This window comes from Pyxicephalus adspersus, chromosome 5, assembly GCF_032062135.1.
Source record: "Pyxicephalus adspersus chromosome 5, UCB_Pads_2.0, whole genome shotgun sequence".
Taxonomy (NCBI): domain Eukaryota; kingdom Metazoa; phylum Chordata; class Amphibia; order Anura; family Pyxicephalidae; genus Pyxicephalus; species Pyxicephalus adspersus.
The window spans coordinates 76,178,309-76,196,168 of NC_092862.1; the positions used below are offsets into that span (position 1 = coordinate 76,178,309).

The following is a 17,860-nucleotide window of genomic DNA, read 5'->3' on the forward strand; positions in this document are numbered from 1 at the left end:
GATGAAAAAAATGTATGACCAACCTTCTATATTTTCATGATGATGAGCAGAAAAATCACAATATATATGCTCAGAAGGCCTCCAGTTTCTTAAAAACATATAGTTGCTAAAACTGCATTTGTGCTAATACAAGTACTGTATAATGGTCCTTTCTGGCTTTGTGGTATAATAAAATAGGAAGTTAAAGCGTATGTCCAGGCGAAACATTTTTATCTAGTTATACATAGGTGGAGGTGGGTTAGTGATGGGCAACTTTTTTTTTTTCATTAGAGATCCAGTCTGTTAATACTGGTGGCACAAATAAATACATGTCAAAGTAAAACAGTTCCAAGCAAAGGTAAATTAATTACACAAAAAAAAAATTAAAAAAAATAACTGCCCCCATATGTTTACATTTTTTACATGGATGTGATAAATCCATCAGTAGCAGCACTGACAGCCCTTAGTCTACCTCTCCCTCTGGACACTGCTATTTTCCCCCCAATTCTCTTTAAGTTCTCTTTCTGTTCAAATTCTGTCAAGTTGTAAGGTTTTCAAGTTTATTCACAAGTTTTCTTTTCTTTCTTTTCAAAGTTGTATTTATAGTTTTTTCAGTCTTAGCCAATAGAGTATGTAACCGCTTCAGCCTTAAAGGTCCCATACTCGTCACTTTCATTTATGATAACTCACTTTCAATGCACAACCTGTTCTTGGGTGAATTACAGCTGTGCTTCATTTTTTGATCCACCCAGTGATCAATGCAGCCATATTTTAAAGGATACTGAGTGACATGTGCTTTTGTCTTTATGGAGTGGGTAATTCCATGGCTGACTACTTACACATACTAACTCTAAAGATCATGAACTTTCCAGATATACATGTAACTTTTAAAAACACACAAGTGATCCTAATCTGACCAACTGTATAACTTTGGAAAAAAACCTGGTTGCACCGCTAATGATTTAGGTGTGCCCTCATCGATGTGTATTTATGCAGTCAGTTTTCTTTTTGGAAGTTGAATCAATTTTATTTTCAGGTTGGTAGATTCTGGACAACAATTCTAATTTAGCTTTGGTTGTAAAATGTACACACACACACATTCCTACATACTTTGGTCTACTTTAAGAGTATAATGCAAAAAACAGGAGCATACAACAAATCACACAAGGCATAATAAATACATATGGATGTTTACCTCATTGGATTGCAATGTGATAAAAAGTTTCTTCTGAACATGAGGATACGAGGCATTTAGGTTTGCTGTGTCTGCCCACATAGGAATATTTGCCTTACTAGGCTGGAAAAGGCAATACGAAAACATATTAATGGTACAATAAAATGGCTACTACAAGAAATATGTCTGTAATATACACAAACAAACAAAAACTGATGCCTACCTGAGCAACTTCTTGATAAAAGAAGACAAGCTTTTTTGATCCATTTGGAGCAAAGAAATCAGCTATCAAATTGAACTGAAAATAAAAACAAAATGTATTCAGTACCCTTAAATTGTGGGACATAGAGACTCTTGAATTAGGAAACTCTAGGAGAGGAAAAAAAAGCTGTTTTGTTGATGTGTATAGTTGTAATATTTTTATGTTTGGCCAGCTAAATGAAATAATGTGGGAGGTTACCTGCATTTTTTTAAGAAAAAAACCTAACATAGTAAAACATTGTAAGCATTAAATAGGGACGGTACTGTTTTTTTACTTATTTTTTTTTAAATGTTTTTTCCACCATGCATACAAGGTATTTATTTGACAAAGACTGCATGTGCCTCTTTTATTTGGACATTATTTGCCTAGCCATAGTTTAGCTTCAAAATAGGTTACCGAAACTAAGTGCAAAAGAAAAAAAAAAGTTTTTTTCCGGTATATTGTGATAATGTTTTTAAATGCCTAAATACATCATTGCTTCTTAACAATGCCAGTACTAGGATTCTATCACTAGGTGGCACTGTAGCATTAATATTGTTTCACCTTATCATCAGAAATCAGAAAGTCCTCAACTTCATTTTCACCAATTCCCAGACCATCAGCCAACTTAGAAACCAAATACTTGTGCCTTGCATCCAACTGAGCTCTTCTTTCATCCTTTGTAACTTTAGCAAGTTTTGCCATTTCTTTTCTGGCTTCATTAGAGAGGACATTATTCTTTTTTCCCGTGGGCTGTAAAATTTAAACAATTTATCACATTTAATTTATATTTAATATTTAACACACAAAAAAATAATGGCAGGAATATTAAAAAGTTTAATTTTACCAATTGTAAAGGGTATTTTGTTGATGAAGCACAAATAAGAGTTCTTGCATTATATATACATAAATCGATGGCTACTCACAGGGATTGTAGTAGGTGATGACACGGTATTAGCCGATCCTGGCGCTATGCTTGGCCTTTTTACTGCACCTCTTCTTCTCTGACCTTTTCCTTCTTCTGGAAGTAATAAAAAATAGAAAGTTATATAGAGGAGCGAGGATTTATAGGGCTGAGGAGAAAGTATATCAGTAAATAAATTTTTATTTTTATATTCAAAAACAAAATTACTTTCTAAAAAAATATTTAAAACAATTTTACAGTCCCTTATATGCTCATTTCACATAGATAACACACCAGTATAAGACAGCCATGTCCCCTACCTTTTAATTACCAGTGCCACTGATCCATATGAACTCAGGACATAGGAATCCTTCTCTAAACTTAACCAGCCCTGTTATCCGCATAGTGTCCAGGCTACTCAAATTTTCTAACTAGGTCCTGAGATAAGTTCATATGTGTAAAATACAGGGCTCACCTGCTTTGCTGTTTTGGTAACAATTTATCTGTTAGTAAAACTGCCACATGTAATATATAATAATAAAGTCATATATTAGCACACACATACAAATCCCAAAAGTGTTCCTCCTCTATGAACCCTGCAGGAGAGCTTTTTGCTTCATTTTGACATATAAACAATAAAAACTCAAGTTTTAACACTTCTCCATCTATAAGGCCCAATAATGAAGAAGTGAATAGTATGTTCAGCAAAAATATTATGTACATTTTTACAAATAATGCAATTTATCTGTTCACCCTATCTTTAGGAAAGGCTAATAGCTGAAAATATTACCATTTGTAAGAAAGATAGGCAATCTGATTGACTGCCACCTTATATCTGACCAGAGAGTGTTCATATCGTTTTATGCAATTGCCTTTTTTTTTTTAAAGTGACAACCAGGACTTGCAGTAAAAGTTTATGTCAGCTGATCACCATTTTCTTTTTTTTTAAAAAAGGTGAAAGGAGATTCTAAATACCAATAATGGTATAGTCATAAAATCACTGTATAAATCTGATTGCTCTTTTATTTATATGACATTAAGGAAGTTCTGATAAAAAAAATGCCAAACAAAGAAGGGACAATCTGTAACCCAAACACCTTATTACAAATAAGCCCCTAAGTCACTATTCTTAATAAATCATGTAATATGGATATTCACACATAGGGTTGCGTTACTACTATCTAATCAAATACACTGCTGCTACACATAAACAGTGGCAATGGTAGTTACAATTCATGCAGATGTCTGTTTGGATGGATAAAATGGAAAAATTTACTACAGCACACATGGTAGTTATGTGTGACCATATGGCTACCTCAGGAAGCCAATATCAGCACTTCCAAAAGTGCCTTTACTGCATGGTTTATACTTGCATTGCGATAATTACAACGTGACTATTCATTATAATACCTAAAAAAAAGCAATTACAAAGAAAATAAATAAATAAAAAGTAGCAACATGTTACTGCTTAGCTGGCTGTTCTCTAAACAAGCTGGTATACAGTATATTATGGCATCAAAGCTGTCATTTATAAGTCACCACACACATAGCTACATAAGAGGTACACCCACTTACTAAAGAAAATAAAGATTAATAAAAACAAGGTTGTCTTTAAGGAGTTTAGACAAAGTTGAAAATAAGTAATTAGTATTCTTGGTTGTTTTATAGCATGGACATGTTTGTGTATGCAACCTTCATCTACCTAGTAACTATTATATAGATGAACAATTGGAAATAGTAAAGCACATCCATTACCATCAAGGAGAACAAAACATACAACAAACATTACTGTGGACTTTTAAGACATCTTTTGTCAACAGGCGTTCACAAACATCTTCATAAAACTATACATTACATTACATTATTGAAGCAATAAAAAAATACATATAAAAAACATAATTGGACATTCTTGATCAATAGGTTGTAAACATAATAATAAACAAAATGCTCCATATGATCTAAAATGAAACAAACAAAAACTGACTGCTTATTGGTGGTCAGTGGGAAAATGTCACTTTATACTGGTGATCCATAGAATAATACCGCCACATTGAGTGTCATTACACTGGTGGTCAGAAAAGGAGGGCCCCTTTGGTCATTGGAACAAATCAGCCCTCACATGGGTATTTGGAGGAAGAAAGAAGTTCCTTTACGGTGAAGAAGCAGCCCACCTACACTTAACATTTGTGGTAAGCTGAAAAATGTGCCTCTACATTGTGTATGAGTGTAGAATGGCTTCCTGTACATTAGTGGTCAGCAAAGAAGGGTCAATCGCATTATTAGTCAAGAGGAGAAGGTAGATGGGGCGAAATGTTCTTTACATTAGTGACCGGTGAAAGAACCTCTAGCAACCTACAGAGAAATCATTATTGAGAAAGGCTGATCTAGACTAGAAAGAATTACAGAAAAAGACTACAAAAATATTTCACCCTACATTGTACAAGTTATACTTTTTTGCATGTGACAATTGTTTTAAGCACACAACAAATACAGGTAAACAAAGCCTAATAGTAATAGGTAATAGCGGTCATCTTGTGGTGTCTGCTTTTAGGCAAGATGCCTGCTTTAAGGGGCCATTCATACCATGTGTATTGGGCAGTGTTTAATACTTTGCTCAGTGAAGACTCAACACAATAACATGCTATTATTCCAATAGACCCAGATTATACCATTATTATACATGGTGGTTACACCATCATGCTTCAATTCTCTGCATAAATGCAAAAATGGAACATACTACATTTAAATGCAGTGCAATGCACAACAACATGTGTGTGTGTTAAAGAAAGAAAACTTTAAGTATTTTAGTTTACACTATGCACCATAAATGAAATGCAAGATGTTAAAACAACTCACATTAACCCAATTGTAATAAATGCGTGTCAGTGTATGCTAAATGCAAAAAAAAAAGTAGTAAACCCTGAATTGTATTAAAATGCTTCTGATTTGGGTCAAACTGTTTTCAGTTGCTTTCCATTAACATCTGAGGTTTAAAACAAAGTTCCTGCACATTAAAACCATATGTTTCCCTTGTCATCATGTCAGTTTTCAGAAGGCCAAATGTGCGGTCCAAAGTAGAGATGTGGCATGGTTGGGCACAGGATATGAATATGAGATAAAGTTTACCTTTGATAGATACTAAAGGTGGATTTAGGTGTTGCTCAGGGTCTCCCTTGGATGCACTGCTGGGAGAGTCTACCTCTGTTTCTTCTTCTATAGTGGGAGGATGTTCTTCCCCCTCCATCTCAGGTCTGTTTCCTTCATCCATACGGAATTCACCTGTTGCAAAATATGAAATATTAAGATCCAAGTGTCCACTGAATGACTATTGATCCCAGGAATCATATGTCAGTTAAACAAACACACATTATAATACATAAAGCCAGGGACTTACCTGTCTTTAATGTACAGCACTGTGTATTATGTTGGCGCTTCACAAATACATTTTTTATTAATATTAACCTGTCCCACAGGAGTGGTGAATATCAACCCCCTCCCAATACACACAGAGTATTTGATCAGCTAGGTTGAATGGCAAATAAAAACCTACTAATGGCATTATGTGTAATTGTATGGTATGTATGTATAATAACGTGTGTTGCATTAGAACAAGCCGTTCAAGATAAATAGGCTTACAATGCACCAAATGTGCCTACAGTTAAATATGACTTTTATTTCACAACACTGGTACCGAGCATCATGGTGCACTACAACACACGTACTTTACCTGTGTAATTATTCTGACTCCTGATAACTGCTTTTTGAATGGTCATTGTATGAATGAAGACTACACAACTGTCTTGTAGTGTGTTGTAATGCACAGTAGGAGAGCCAATTAACTTACCTGTATAATTATGAATGAAATATAAAAATGAATGAAAATATGAACCCATGGGGAGAATAAACAAACTCTGTTTTGTATGTCACTGAGCAAGCCATGCCATCCAATCTACGTTTGTTCCTATGAGGTTGTAAGATCCCCCACAGATTCTGATTTAACAATCACACAATTAGGCAAACACCACATTTACAGTTATATACACACTGTCACCTGGGAGGAAACATTTCCCCTCATTTACGATACATTGTTGTGTTATTGTGTCCCCACACACATTAATACCCCTGTACAATTCACCCAAACCGTATGTTTTGTTCGTAACATGTGTAGGCACCATGAACATTCATGGTACAAAGAGAGAGATAAAATTTACACAAATCATCATATCCCAAATATTTGGAGATAGGTCAAGGTTTAGAGTGATTAATTCAATATAATCTTATTATATATAACAATATTAATGTTCTTAACATGTAGCTTATAAATGGCTTCACTTCCTACTACCCATAGAGACTAGGGGGACGTTTGTCAATATTTTCACCCAAGACTCATTCTGATTCTCATAGAATTTTATTGTACAAATTATTTTTTAATGAAGGTTGGGTGAAACATTGATAAATAGACCCTTAGATTTATGTACTTGAAAGCTGACCCCCTAGTTTGCTAAGGGTTCATTGCACTATTATAGGGATGTGGTGCAATTTTTAAAACACACACGTTGCCATGCATAATGTAATGCACTGCATTTGGCAATCTAATTATATAAAAAGCTCAGGAATGTGGTGCATTTTACTAGCCGTGAAGATTGCAATAAGCTGTGTTTGGCATCCAATACATCTGAATATGCTGCTGAACGCAGCACGTTGCATGCAAATATTGCACATGAAGCATTCTTTAAAGCGTTGCCGCATGTTGAATGGCAGAGAGTTGGTAAGGTGTGATTGGGGTACCATAACAATAAAATAAATGACAACCAAGCACATCAAGGCATGCCCTGTGCTTGTATGTGTTACACATGTGTGTTACCGCAATGCACTAATGTGAACGAGGTACACATTTGCAATAATTGTCGTTAGAAAACGAACAACTAACGATTATGCACGATTATTTTGAAGGATGTATTGTGCAACTCTGTACATACTGTAATGATACGATTGTTCAAATATAATCCACCAACAATGTACACACGCTAGATACGATCGTTTGAACGATGCAGGAAGTGACATGTAAAGGAGAAAGTGTACTGCAGAACAATCCTTGACCGTACACACAATAGATAGCGAACGATCATCGCCAAATCAGATCCGCCAGGACAGTCGTTCGTTTCCAGCGACAATCCCCGTTCATTGGCGTCGTTGCTCACACTTTTTTTGTTTATTGCAAGTGTATACGCAGCTTAAGAGAAAGTGATCATATGTGGCTGTAATGCACTTAGTAGTAACTAGATCATGACTCCTGACTTTTGGCTAGTATGTGAATCTTGGGTGAAAATTTTATTAAATATATATAAATATATAAGAGGTAGTGCTCATTCTATAGTGCTTATTATTATAATAATAATTGTAATGAATAGATCAGAACACATACCTTTATGAAGGTCCTGACACCTGGCTTGTATGTGCTCCTCTCACCCCTGCTCAGTCTGTTGGCTTTGTTGTCAGTGTTTGTATTCACTTGCTGTCCTTTCCCCTTAGCATTTCTCTGGTGTCATGGCAACAGTTGTAATCTGAGATCAGTTGCTCGCAAGTCTGAAATGATCTATAAACTGGCAGCAGATCTTTCCTCCGTTTACCAGTCAGTGTCACAGTTCCTCCAGCATTCTGACTTTTACTTTTATTAAATTTATTGAATTCTGTTAAATGTTATGTGAATAAACGGCCATGTTTTGTGCGCAGCTTACTCCCAACAACAAAAGGCCTGGGTTGCTATGATACGGGAAGGAGCCTAGTACACAGACTGGCTGAGTGCTTGTGTATTGGTATCCCAGCAATCTGCTTCCACAGCTAAAAGCAAACCTCTCCAGGGGACACAGTGTGCTCACCTGTAACCTTTGTAGCCATGCAAAGGTGAATTGGATGGAAAAACATCTCTGCGCTTTCTGAAATATACATTTAATGAATAATGCAGCAACGTTTATACATAGAAAACAAATCAGAAATGTTTTTTGCTTTGTAATGAGGCTCCCTATTTAATGTACAGCGCTGCATAATATGTTGGTGCTATATAAAACCTGTTTAATATTTATTAATAATAATATAATAATACAAAGCAGCTCTGACAACTTTGTATTATGGTGTGCTATGCTGGAAAAATGCTGCAAATGCTTTTTTTTTTTTTTAATGTCTTATTGTGTTTTTGTTTTGTGCAGTTCATTAAAAATAAATGGTCTTCCTTAACATATTGCACATCAGTGCAGACAGAGAGCATGCTAATGTGTGTTAATGCAATGCGCACACAAAGTTAAGATCTGTGAGCTGCCCTAAAGCACTGCATGTTAATATGCAAAGTAATATGAATTAACCCTGGTGATCTGATCCAACATACTATTGTGCATGGTCCCTTAGTAGGTAATACATAAAACAATGGCATGGTATTAAAAAAAATAGGTCTTGAGACTCCATCTTTTTCTTTTTTTAAAAAAAAACACAAGTATGCATCTTTTATATACAAACCTATACGTTTTGTAACCAGTTGTAGCAACATTCTACTGGATTTTTGGCTGCTGGGGGAAGGGTTACAAATTCCTAGTTTCTTTTCATTGAACCATGTCTATGGAAATAGGAAATAATTACTGAAGTGCTATTATATAATGTATGCAAAAGGTACAATGATCAGCATTTTATGACTGTCTCATTGATAAACATTAAAATGTATGTACAGCAATGACAAAATTTACACATGATAGGACCCTGGAAAATATGAAATAAGGGCCCAAAATGTACAACATTTAAACTCCCTGTATCCAATGAAAGTCTGTCAATTGGGGCCCTTGGCATGGCTCAGGCTTTTCCTCCTTAAAAGGTCCAGCCCCGGGTATAGTTATTTGTATAGAGAGCTTTACCTCTGTTTGCAATACTGTATACTCATTTCGTTTCCTGCTTAAAACATTCACCAGACGGGTTCTAAACTTAAACTCAAAAATAAGTTTGCATATATGTTTTCTATTTACCGATCTTAACTAGTACCTATGTGCCCATTTTATTTTTTGTATTCTTTGTTATTGTGTCCCATTATGTTGTGATCACTTCTATTTCCTATGAAAATACCAGAAAACTCCTGGTTTCTCATTGTTGAGCTGCCCTGCACTTTTGTAGTATCAATGCACAGAGCACCCTATGACATCCTGTATACTATAGTAGTTTGTCTGTTATTAGAGGGTTCAAGAGGCCTCCCATGCCATCCCTAGCTGAAGATTCCTATAAAGCTAATAGTGATATGAGGCTCCATCAACAGCAGCATGGAAACCCTTGAAGAAGAGGCTTCGGATGTCCCTGTCCCATGCACATTAGAGCAACATATCAATTTACCTGCAAATGTTTTATTTTTGTAATTTTAGGAACACTTTGCCCGCTACCACAACTGCTTGTTCATGGACAATGCCCAAAGTTGCTACAGGTGTGGCTGCTTCTTAAATTGTCTGTATTAACACTCCCTATATGGGTAAACTGTAACACATCAGTCAATTCTGGACATGTCTCAATATACAGGAATACTGTATTTGTGCTCTTATTTTTGTCATTAAATAGCTCTTCTTTGCCAAGTGTCCAATTCCTGCTGACTACCCGGCAATTTTCAGAACTCTGTATGGAGTGGCAGTGTGGTACGGGGGGTGCAGCTATACTGGTCCTAGCAGATTGAGTGATCTGATCAATAGTTATAAGACTTAGATAAGCGTTCTGCTTATGATAAGCATAGCAGCATGGAGACTCGTTCAGGTAAGTGATACTATACTCCAATTCAAATTGCTCCTACTAATACCAACAATTGTGAATTTGTTTTGCTCCCAGTAAGGATTTGTTTTGCTCCCACTGACACCAGCGATTTGGTGTCTACATTTCTGACACCATGATTTGAGGTTTATTTTGATTGCACTAGCAGTAACAATATGGGGCTCATTTCATGCTGGCACCAATGATGTGCAACTTTAATCTGATATCACCCCAATGGTTCTTTTTATTCTACCGGGTTATTTTACTCCCCCTAACACCAATGACGGGTGTATTTTATTCCCATTGTCACTAATGACGGGGGTTGTTTTTTTTTTTCCGACAGCAATGACGGGGAATATCTTAGTCTCACTGTCACCAATTATGGGGTTATTTTGTTCCCCCCTGACATTAAGATGTTACATTGTCACCAAAGGTGGGCCCTATTTCCTGTTCACTGTCAACCTGCAGAAGTTATTTTACTCCCACTGAAACCAATGACAACTCCTATTTTCCTTTCACCCTAGCTATTTTCAAATGATATACTCAAATGATTATATAATAAACTCTTGGCAATTATATTGTCAGCCTGCTATAGTGTCAGTCTCCACTTCTAGTGATCAGATTGATATCCATAAATATAAATATATATATATATATATATATATATATATATATATATATGTGTGTGTGTGTGTGTAAACACTGACAAACATTGCACTTGTATCTTGACCTGTCGCAAATATGTAAAAGATTTGGCTGTGTGTTCCACACCATGTATGTGGTTAGCATGGTAAACACAAAATAGGTATGCTAACGTGACTTGAATTGGTCTTTGCATTTTTTTTCTCAATTACATTAAAAAATAAATATTTTCAGTGTATAATATTTCAATAACATTAGTAAGTAACCGAGCCATTTAAATGTAAATGGACAGAACATCACATTTATATCAGATTAAATCTGGTAAAAGTAAATAAAGCTAGTTGAAGAAAAAAAACAAACGTGAAAGTGGTGGGCGCATTGTGCGCATGCTCAGCTCGAGGTAAAAGAAGGGCACAGTGACTGGCTGGGTGACGTCAGTGGCAGGCAGGATCTCGGTGATACCTCAGCGATAGGATAGCAGCGCTCGAGCTTCCTAGGGTTCTGTTCTAGGGGAAAGTTTGTCACGTGAACTGGAATCCCACCCGGGACCGTCTCCGGGTAGCGGAGGTATGGCGGAGGCGCAGCCATCAGGTAAGAGCTGGGAGTCTTCTCCATATTGTTCCTAACACGCAGCTTCCAATGGAAGGTCCCTTGTATAGCGCGGTGCCCGGGGTTGGAGTTTGTGTGTGGCGTGTAGTCTGTGCTATCTGTATGATGTGCACTGTGTCTGTCATATCAGCCATTTCTATCCTGGCAGTGCTTGTCATTGCCTTGTCAGCAGGACATAGAGATCCATATCAGAGTGCTCAGCAATCCAGGAAGATGATTTCTAATGTCTGGTCACGTGTCCATGGCAGACTTTGTGCCAGACTCCTTGTCATTCCCTGTGGTCCATTGGATGGCTTTATACTGGGCACACACTGTGCGATTGTCTCTCTGATTCCATATGATTACAACCATGATCAATGTGATCTGCTGAAAATATTCCATATACCATCTGTTCACCATTATATCTAATATGATCACAAATATGGCTTCCACTTTATTATGATCTTGAATCAAGATTCTGCACAAAAATAGATAATAATTCTGATTGCTTTGAACAATGTTTTAGCCAATCGGCCTTCTGGATCTCTAGATATTACAGTGTATGCCAAGCTTAATGTATACAGGAAGTAAATTGGTTGTATATGGGTGTATATCCTAGATGATCTCATGTACAGCAGGTCAGGGTGAATGTTCCAGGGGTGTGTATGTTTAGTCATCCTCCTCATGGATTTTCCCACATACCAGAAGTGCAGGACTTTCCCTTTAATTACCAGGTAAGGCAGCTTTTATAGGTCGGGCCTCTCAAAACTGAGACTACTTTTAGGTCTTCTAGGTACTGAGATAGGGAAATCCCCTGAATTCTTAGACCATGAAATGGTGGGATAAGTCTTTAGATGGTTCATGATATTTTTCTACATTTTTCTCCCTTTTAGTGTTTCTAGCAGTAGTACTGTTCAGGTATGACAACTCCCAGGGTACTCTATGCATGGAGGAGCAGCGTTGTCACCCCATGTTGGGGCTACAGGTCGGATTAGAGTGACAACACTACTTCTTCATAGAGTGCAGAGAGTGTTGTCAGCGCAGGGGAGAAAGTAAAGTAACAGCAGATGGAGAAAAAAAATGGAACTGATGCAGTCATTAAAATGGTTAACTACAATACATTGTGCAGTGTATAAAGTTTTGTGTATTTTTAGTGTAGAATAAAGTTTGAGTTTAGTTATCCTTGATGACAGGGTTACATGTCAAGTTACATGTTTGTGATGTAGGACCCCATAGATAGATGAGAGGTTTGCTATGCATGGTTATGTAGTGTGTGAAATGAAGTCAAAGAATCACATATGCCTGATGTCTAACAGTTACTTTTGTTTGGTTGACACAATATAAAATGCAGAACATGTCACATATTGCATTTACTGTACAATGTTTCATTGTATAAGTGTGGCTCAAAGGTTATAAATACTGTGTAATAACAATAATTTCAATATTGGAAGGCTTGTTCATAAACATGCATGCAGAGTTCAGTTATCTGTTGGAGCTAATGTAAGTCATTCCTCCGGGACATCTTTTGGTGGTGTATGTGCATTGCAGAATTTCTGTGGCAGATAGTACTTTAGAAGACTGCTTAGTATATTAAATTCAGATTTGCACTGTCCCATTTGGTGTTCCTCTCCATGCTTTTTGGAGATCTGTGATCTCCGTTCCCATATGATGAAATTTCAGCACTACTGAGGAAGCAGACACATGATCTGTGAAACACTTGAGAAATGTGACTTTGTACCATATGAGGTCCTTTGCGCTTTGTGTTTGATGTTTTTTGGTGTCAATGCATGATTTTAGTGATTTAATAAAGTTGCTGGCACTTTAAAACTTATGTTTATTTATTGAAATTGATGATCGGATGCCTAAGAAGTCCCTTCCATTTTGTGGTATTTATCTTCCATAACCATGCATGGCATGTGCTGCATTGCTTGTTGATTTTCATTGGACCTTTAACCCGTATCCACAGCTAAAATAAATAAATAAATATACCATTTTCTGTCTAGTGCATTGCACAGCATGCGTTCCCCAGAAAATAAATGGGGTTAGCTAAGGAGTAGGTATGTTACTTTATGCCCTGTACTTTGGTGTGCCACATGTTAACATCATCTATGGTGATGCATCCAGGAAACACATGTGCAGGTGATGGACCCTGTCAAGAAATCTTTTGGCCATCCTTGTGCTTGTACACCTAGTCCCTGTATAGAAGGATGTCACATGCCTGAATAGCCCATACAGTAGGCATGTCTGCGTATGCAATGGGCAACCACTATAGCGATGTCATACAGAGCTGGTGGGAATCACAATTGGCTGTGGGAGATACAGGCATGCTGTTTTTTTTTTTCATAGTGTCCTTTATGTTCTGTGTAGCAGCACAAGCACACACAGATCACACCAGCATGGATCTGTTACGTACTTGGTGTGAACAGAATCAGACAAGAACACGGGAATCACAAGACCGCACACACAGTAAGGCCAGTTATAACATTCATACAACACTTCATAACAACTGATTTATTCATTAACCAGCAATAAGAAAGTTAATATTATCTGTCCTAATACCTGGTATAGATCTGCTTGTTTCAGTGATTTACTATGTTGTGAAATAAAGATTTTTTTTTTTTTTTTTATACACTTTGTACTAGTGCTTGGTTACACCGCATTGTTGTTCATGAAGTTGTGTATGTATTAAAGTACTTGTAGGTGTCTTATAAATATCTCAATGTACTTAATGTATTTTGACAGATATGTTAAATTTATGTTTCTTAGGACCAACAAAGTACAATCCTGAAGCACCTGACTTCATACCTAGAGAACACCTAAGTCACCATTCTGGCTGGAGAAGTCATGGCAGAGCTGAAAACAACAGAAATTGGGGCAGAACCAGCAACATGCCCTCCTCCCTTCCGCATCAGCCAACTAGAGAAAGTAATGACAGTCCTTCACAGAAAATGCACTCTTACCACAGCTCTGCCAAAAACAACAACGGAAGGCAAGGATCCCCAGAGATCAGTAGCAAACCTGTGAAGAACCACAGCTTTCAGAATCAAAGATGGCATCGTTCTCGAAGTGAAAGGTCACACACTAGGAACCATCCAAGGCAGCCCCTTTCTGACACCTCAGGAAGGCCATCTTTTGGAACCACTCCTCTTGGTGACTGGCGCATCAGAACCAGGGATGCCAGTGACCTGTGTTCATCAGAAAGCGAGAAAGAGGTGGGCAGTGCTGATAGCCGTGGTGCCAAGCCAAAGAGACTTACGCATGTTTCTGGAGGATCCCTGCGAGGACCTCGTGATAGAACAAAACATTCTTACGAGAGGGAGAAACGGGTAGCTCCCAAGCAAAAAACTGAAGAAATGTTTGAAAATATACCACCCCGAGGCATTGCAAAATCAGGGAATCATAATGAAGAGCGCTTTAATTCAAGACTAGAACATTACAAAGGTGTTGGAGGAAATGAAGAGAAACAGAAATCTTCAGGTCCTGGAATTAAGCCTTCACGGGTATCTCAAAACTGGAAAAAACCTCAGGATGATCATGCAAGTAAGGCAGATGAATTACTAGAGAGCAAGCCTTTAAGACACAATAAAAGTCATTCAGCAGCATTTTCATCTAAAGAGAAGAAAACTGATCATGTAAAGGAGCCTTCTTTGTCCAATGCATATCAGGATCCAAAGTCCCATGGGCACCACTGGGCAGCAGATGCAGGAAGAAAACACTCTTCTCAAGAGCGTGCTTCTAAACAGTCTATGCAGCCAGGGTTTAGCCGCCAATGGAAAAAACATGACGTACCAAAGAATAAGGAAACGCATACAGGTGAGTGAGACTCAAAAAGCCTTAAATAACACCATATTAATTACACATACATGTGCAGCTTAGTGTACTGTATTCAGTATCCCAGTATATTTCTGGGTGTGCATGTGTGCAGAAGTTAAATCATTCTGGCCTGGCCAATCGAAATTGCTGAAGATTTCATACCCAGAGATATGATCTGTGGTGTTAATTTAAAAAAAAAATGCTATTTGGCTGGTAAATGTATTTAGTTGCCTGTGCCTTCTGCATTAAAGGACCTGCCTTCTCACAATTTGTTATATTTTAACTTTAGTTCAACTTTAATAGGTATTATTTTCAATTCTCTGAAATGCTGCATACTGTATGTTCTCTGGTTATCTCTCTTTCACTGTGGGCTGTACGAAAACAAGTAGAAATATCTCTGTGATGGATGCCCCTAAATTTTTTTTTTTTTTTTATAAAGGATCTGCGGTATTGGCTGGCATTGAGTATCTAGTATTATTAGGAAGCAGTAAATCCTTTTTCTACCTTTCCCCCAATTAAAGATAAGAGAAAATTACTTTTGCAAAAAACTGTATATTCTCACTTATAAGGGACTATCAGTCCTTGCTGTGTCTACTGAATTGATAAACCATTTATAAGGATTGGGTCACTAAGCTGGTTTGTCCTGTTATTACTTTTTTCACATGGGATACATATGTACTAATATCTGTGCTCACTCAGGGAAAAGTCGATGTAAAATTTCCTGTGAGAAATAAGTACACTTCATTCCTCTAAACCTTAGATTTTCTTTTAAAACCTGTGTCCAAATAAAGGATAAATACACAAAACAATAAAATAAACAAATTACACAAACTATTTGCAGCATATTCATTTTCAAAAAGTGAATTAACATGAACCTAAATATGTCATGTTGAAAATATAAGTAAACCCACACTTAGTTCTTTTCGCCATCAAATGTGTCTTATTGTTCCAGGTTAGGTTATGATAATAAAAGAACCTGGTGGAACCTGTCCTATTTAAACCTTAGACATCTATTTGGTATTGATGTGTGCTGTCATCATGCCAAAATCAAGTCTCTGCCAAAATATCTGAGTCTCTCAGAAAAAAGGTCTAGGAAACTATTTTAAAATATGACCAAATTATTTGAACACAATAATTTCACAATACGTGAAAAAATCTTTAAATGGCATAGATCTAAATACACACATGGTAGAAATGTTACGGTTTGGGGTCGCATTGCTTCTTCAGGCACTGCACTTATCTAGTTAACCTTGAATTCTGCATTATGTCAGTGTGTGCTTGATAAGATTGTGAGGCCATCTATCCTAAAGCTGCGTACACACGGCAAATTTTTCTCGCCCGATAATCGGTATCGGCCAATTATCGGGCGAAAATCTGCCGTGTGTACAGTCGGTCGTCGTCCATCGTCCGACGACCGTCCTGGCGGATCCATGGACGACGACCGATCCTAATGAAAGGGAAGGGGAGAGCGCGCAGCAGGGTGCCGCTCCGTCGCTCTCCCCCTCCCCTCTCCATAGAGCAAGAACGGTGCTGTATGTACAGCATCGTTCATGCATCGTGCAGTCTTTTCTCGTTGGAAAGGATCGTGAAAGATCCTTTCCAACGAGAAAAATTGCAGGTGTGTACGCAGCTTTAGTTGAAGTTGCAGCAAAAGTGGTTTTTTTTTTAAATGTTGTAGGGGATTGTAAACTAAAGATCATGGAAGCCACAGACATTGTGTAACTTAAGATATTTTGATTAGCCACAAATGTCTTTAATTTCCCAAAATATCAGCGTAAAATTGCTTTGTAGTAGAAGCAGAAGTCAAAATGCAGTGTTTTCCTATTCTAGATAACACTAGCAATTATTCTGTAAATGTCATTCAGGAATTACCATGTAAAAATGTGTTGTTACATTGTGCTATTTAACTCATATGGAATGTAGATGAAACATTGACCTTTGATTCTCTTACTTTAAAACACACCACCCTAAATGTCTTTTATATGTCCTTATTTAGCTTGTTTTTATTGTGTGTGTGTGTGTATATAATAAATATATATATAGTGTGTGTGTTACTCATTCAATAGTGGATGCTGCTCATAGCTTGGTGCAATTACAGACACTGCACCCCCCATAGAGGGGGCATTTTTTTTTATTGAGCCTACTCATCTCATTCAGCATGACATGGAGCAAAATATAGCTTTGCTTTACATAAAAAAAATGTCCATCAGTTTTACTTTGTGCAGTGCCATGGAAGATGATGGTGATAAGTCAATAATAATAATCATCGGTAGCAGTACTTTATAAAAACAGCACTTAGGTACATTCTTTCCTCCTGGCTGTGGTTTAGTAGATGTCCACGTTACTGTGCCCTTTAGTTGTGGTGCTGAAGTAGCAATTTAATGATTCTAGTTAGTCAGAGGACCTAAAAGCAGCTCTTTTGTGTTTGTTACAAAAGCAGCTCACAGGACACAAGAGCAAGTTGCTAAGGGAAACAGGAGTAGGCACAGACCTAGAGCTGATCTTTCTTTCCGGAGGAGCTGAACAATAGTGAAACTTCTAATTGAAAATCATTGTACAGTTTCATGGTCATAATCCATCAGCACTAGATAATGTAGTTCACGCTGAAAGAGGAACATTTGTGCCAATGTGATATTGAATGGTCTCATGTGAGACATATTAGATGTAGGTGAGCAGCTTTATCTATTCTTTGTACATGGTTCTTGGCAATGGAAATACACTGACTTGATAAATCACTGGTTATGTTACTTTT

General features: G+C 37.2%; 2 protein-coding genes across 2 annotated transcripts in view; one reads left to right on the forward strand and one right to left on the reverse strand.

Annotated features, from left to right (window-relative positions):
* The window catches only part of LOC140331139 (dynein axonemal heavy chain 5-like), a 160,821-nt gene extending 152,974 nt beyond the window's left edge, over positions 1-7,847 (reverse strand). Inside the window, exons 1-6 of the mRNA XM_072411892.1 lie at positions 7,724-7,847; positions 5,425-5,577; positions 2,321-2,415; positions 1,959-2,147; positions 1,377-1,451; positions 1,175-1,276 (exon numbers count right to left, since the gene is read on the reverse strand). Coding sequence (XP_072267993.1) covers positions 1,175-1,276; positions 1,377-1,451; positions 1,959-2,147; positions 2,321-2,415; positions 5,425-5,566 — 603 coding nt within the window. The 5' untranslated portion in view covers positions 5,567-5,577; positions 7,724-7,847. The remainder of the gene's footprint in view (positions 1-1,174; positions 1,277-1,376; positions 1,452-1,958; positions 2,148-2,320; positions 2,416-5,424; positions 5,578-7,723) is intronic.
* Positions 7,848-11,127: 3,280 nt separating this feature from the next.
* The window catches only part of NFX1 (nuclear transcription factor, X-box binding 1), a 56,507-nt gene continuing 49,774 nt past the window's right edge, over positions 11,128-17,860 (forward strand). Inside the window, exons 1-2 of the mRNA XM_072411893.1 lie at positions 11,128-11,298; positions 14,062-15,108. Of these exons, the coding sequence (XP_072267994.1) occupies positions 11,277-11,298; positions 14,062-15,108 (1,069 nt within the window). The 5' untranslated portion in view covers positions 11,128-11,276. The remainder of the gene's footprint in view (positions 11,299-14,061; positions 15,109-17,860) is intronic.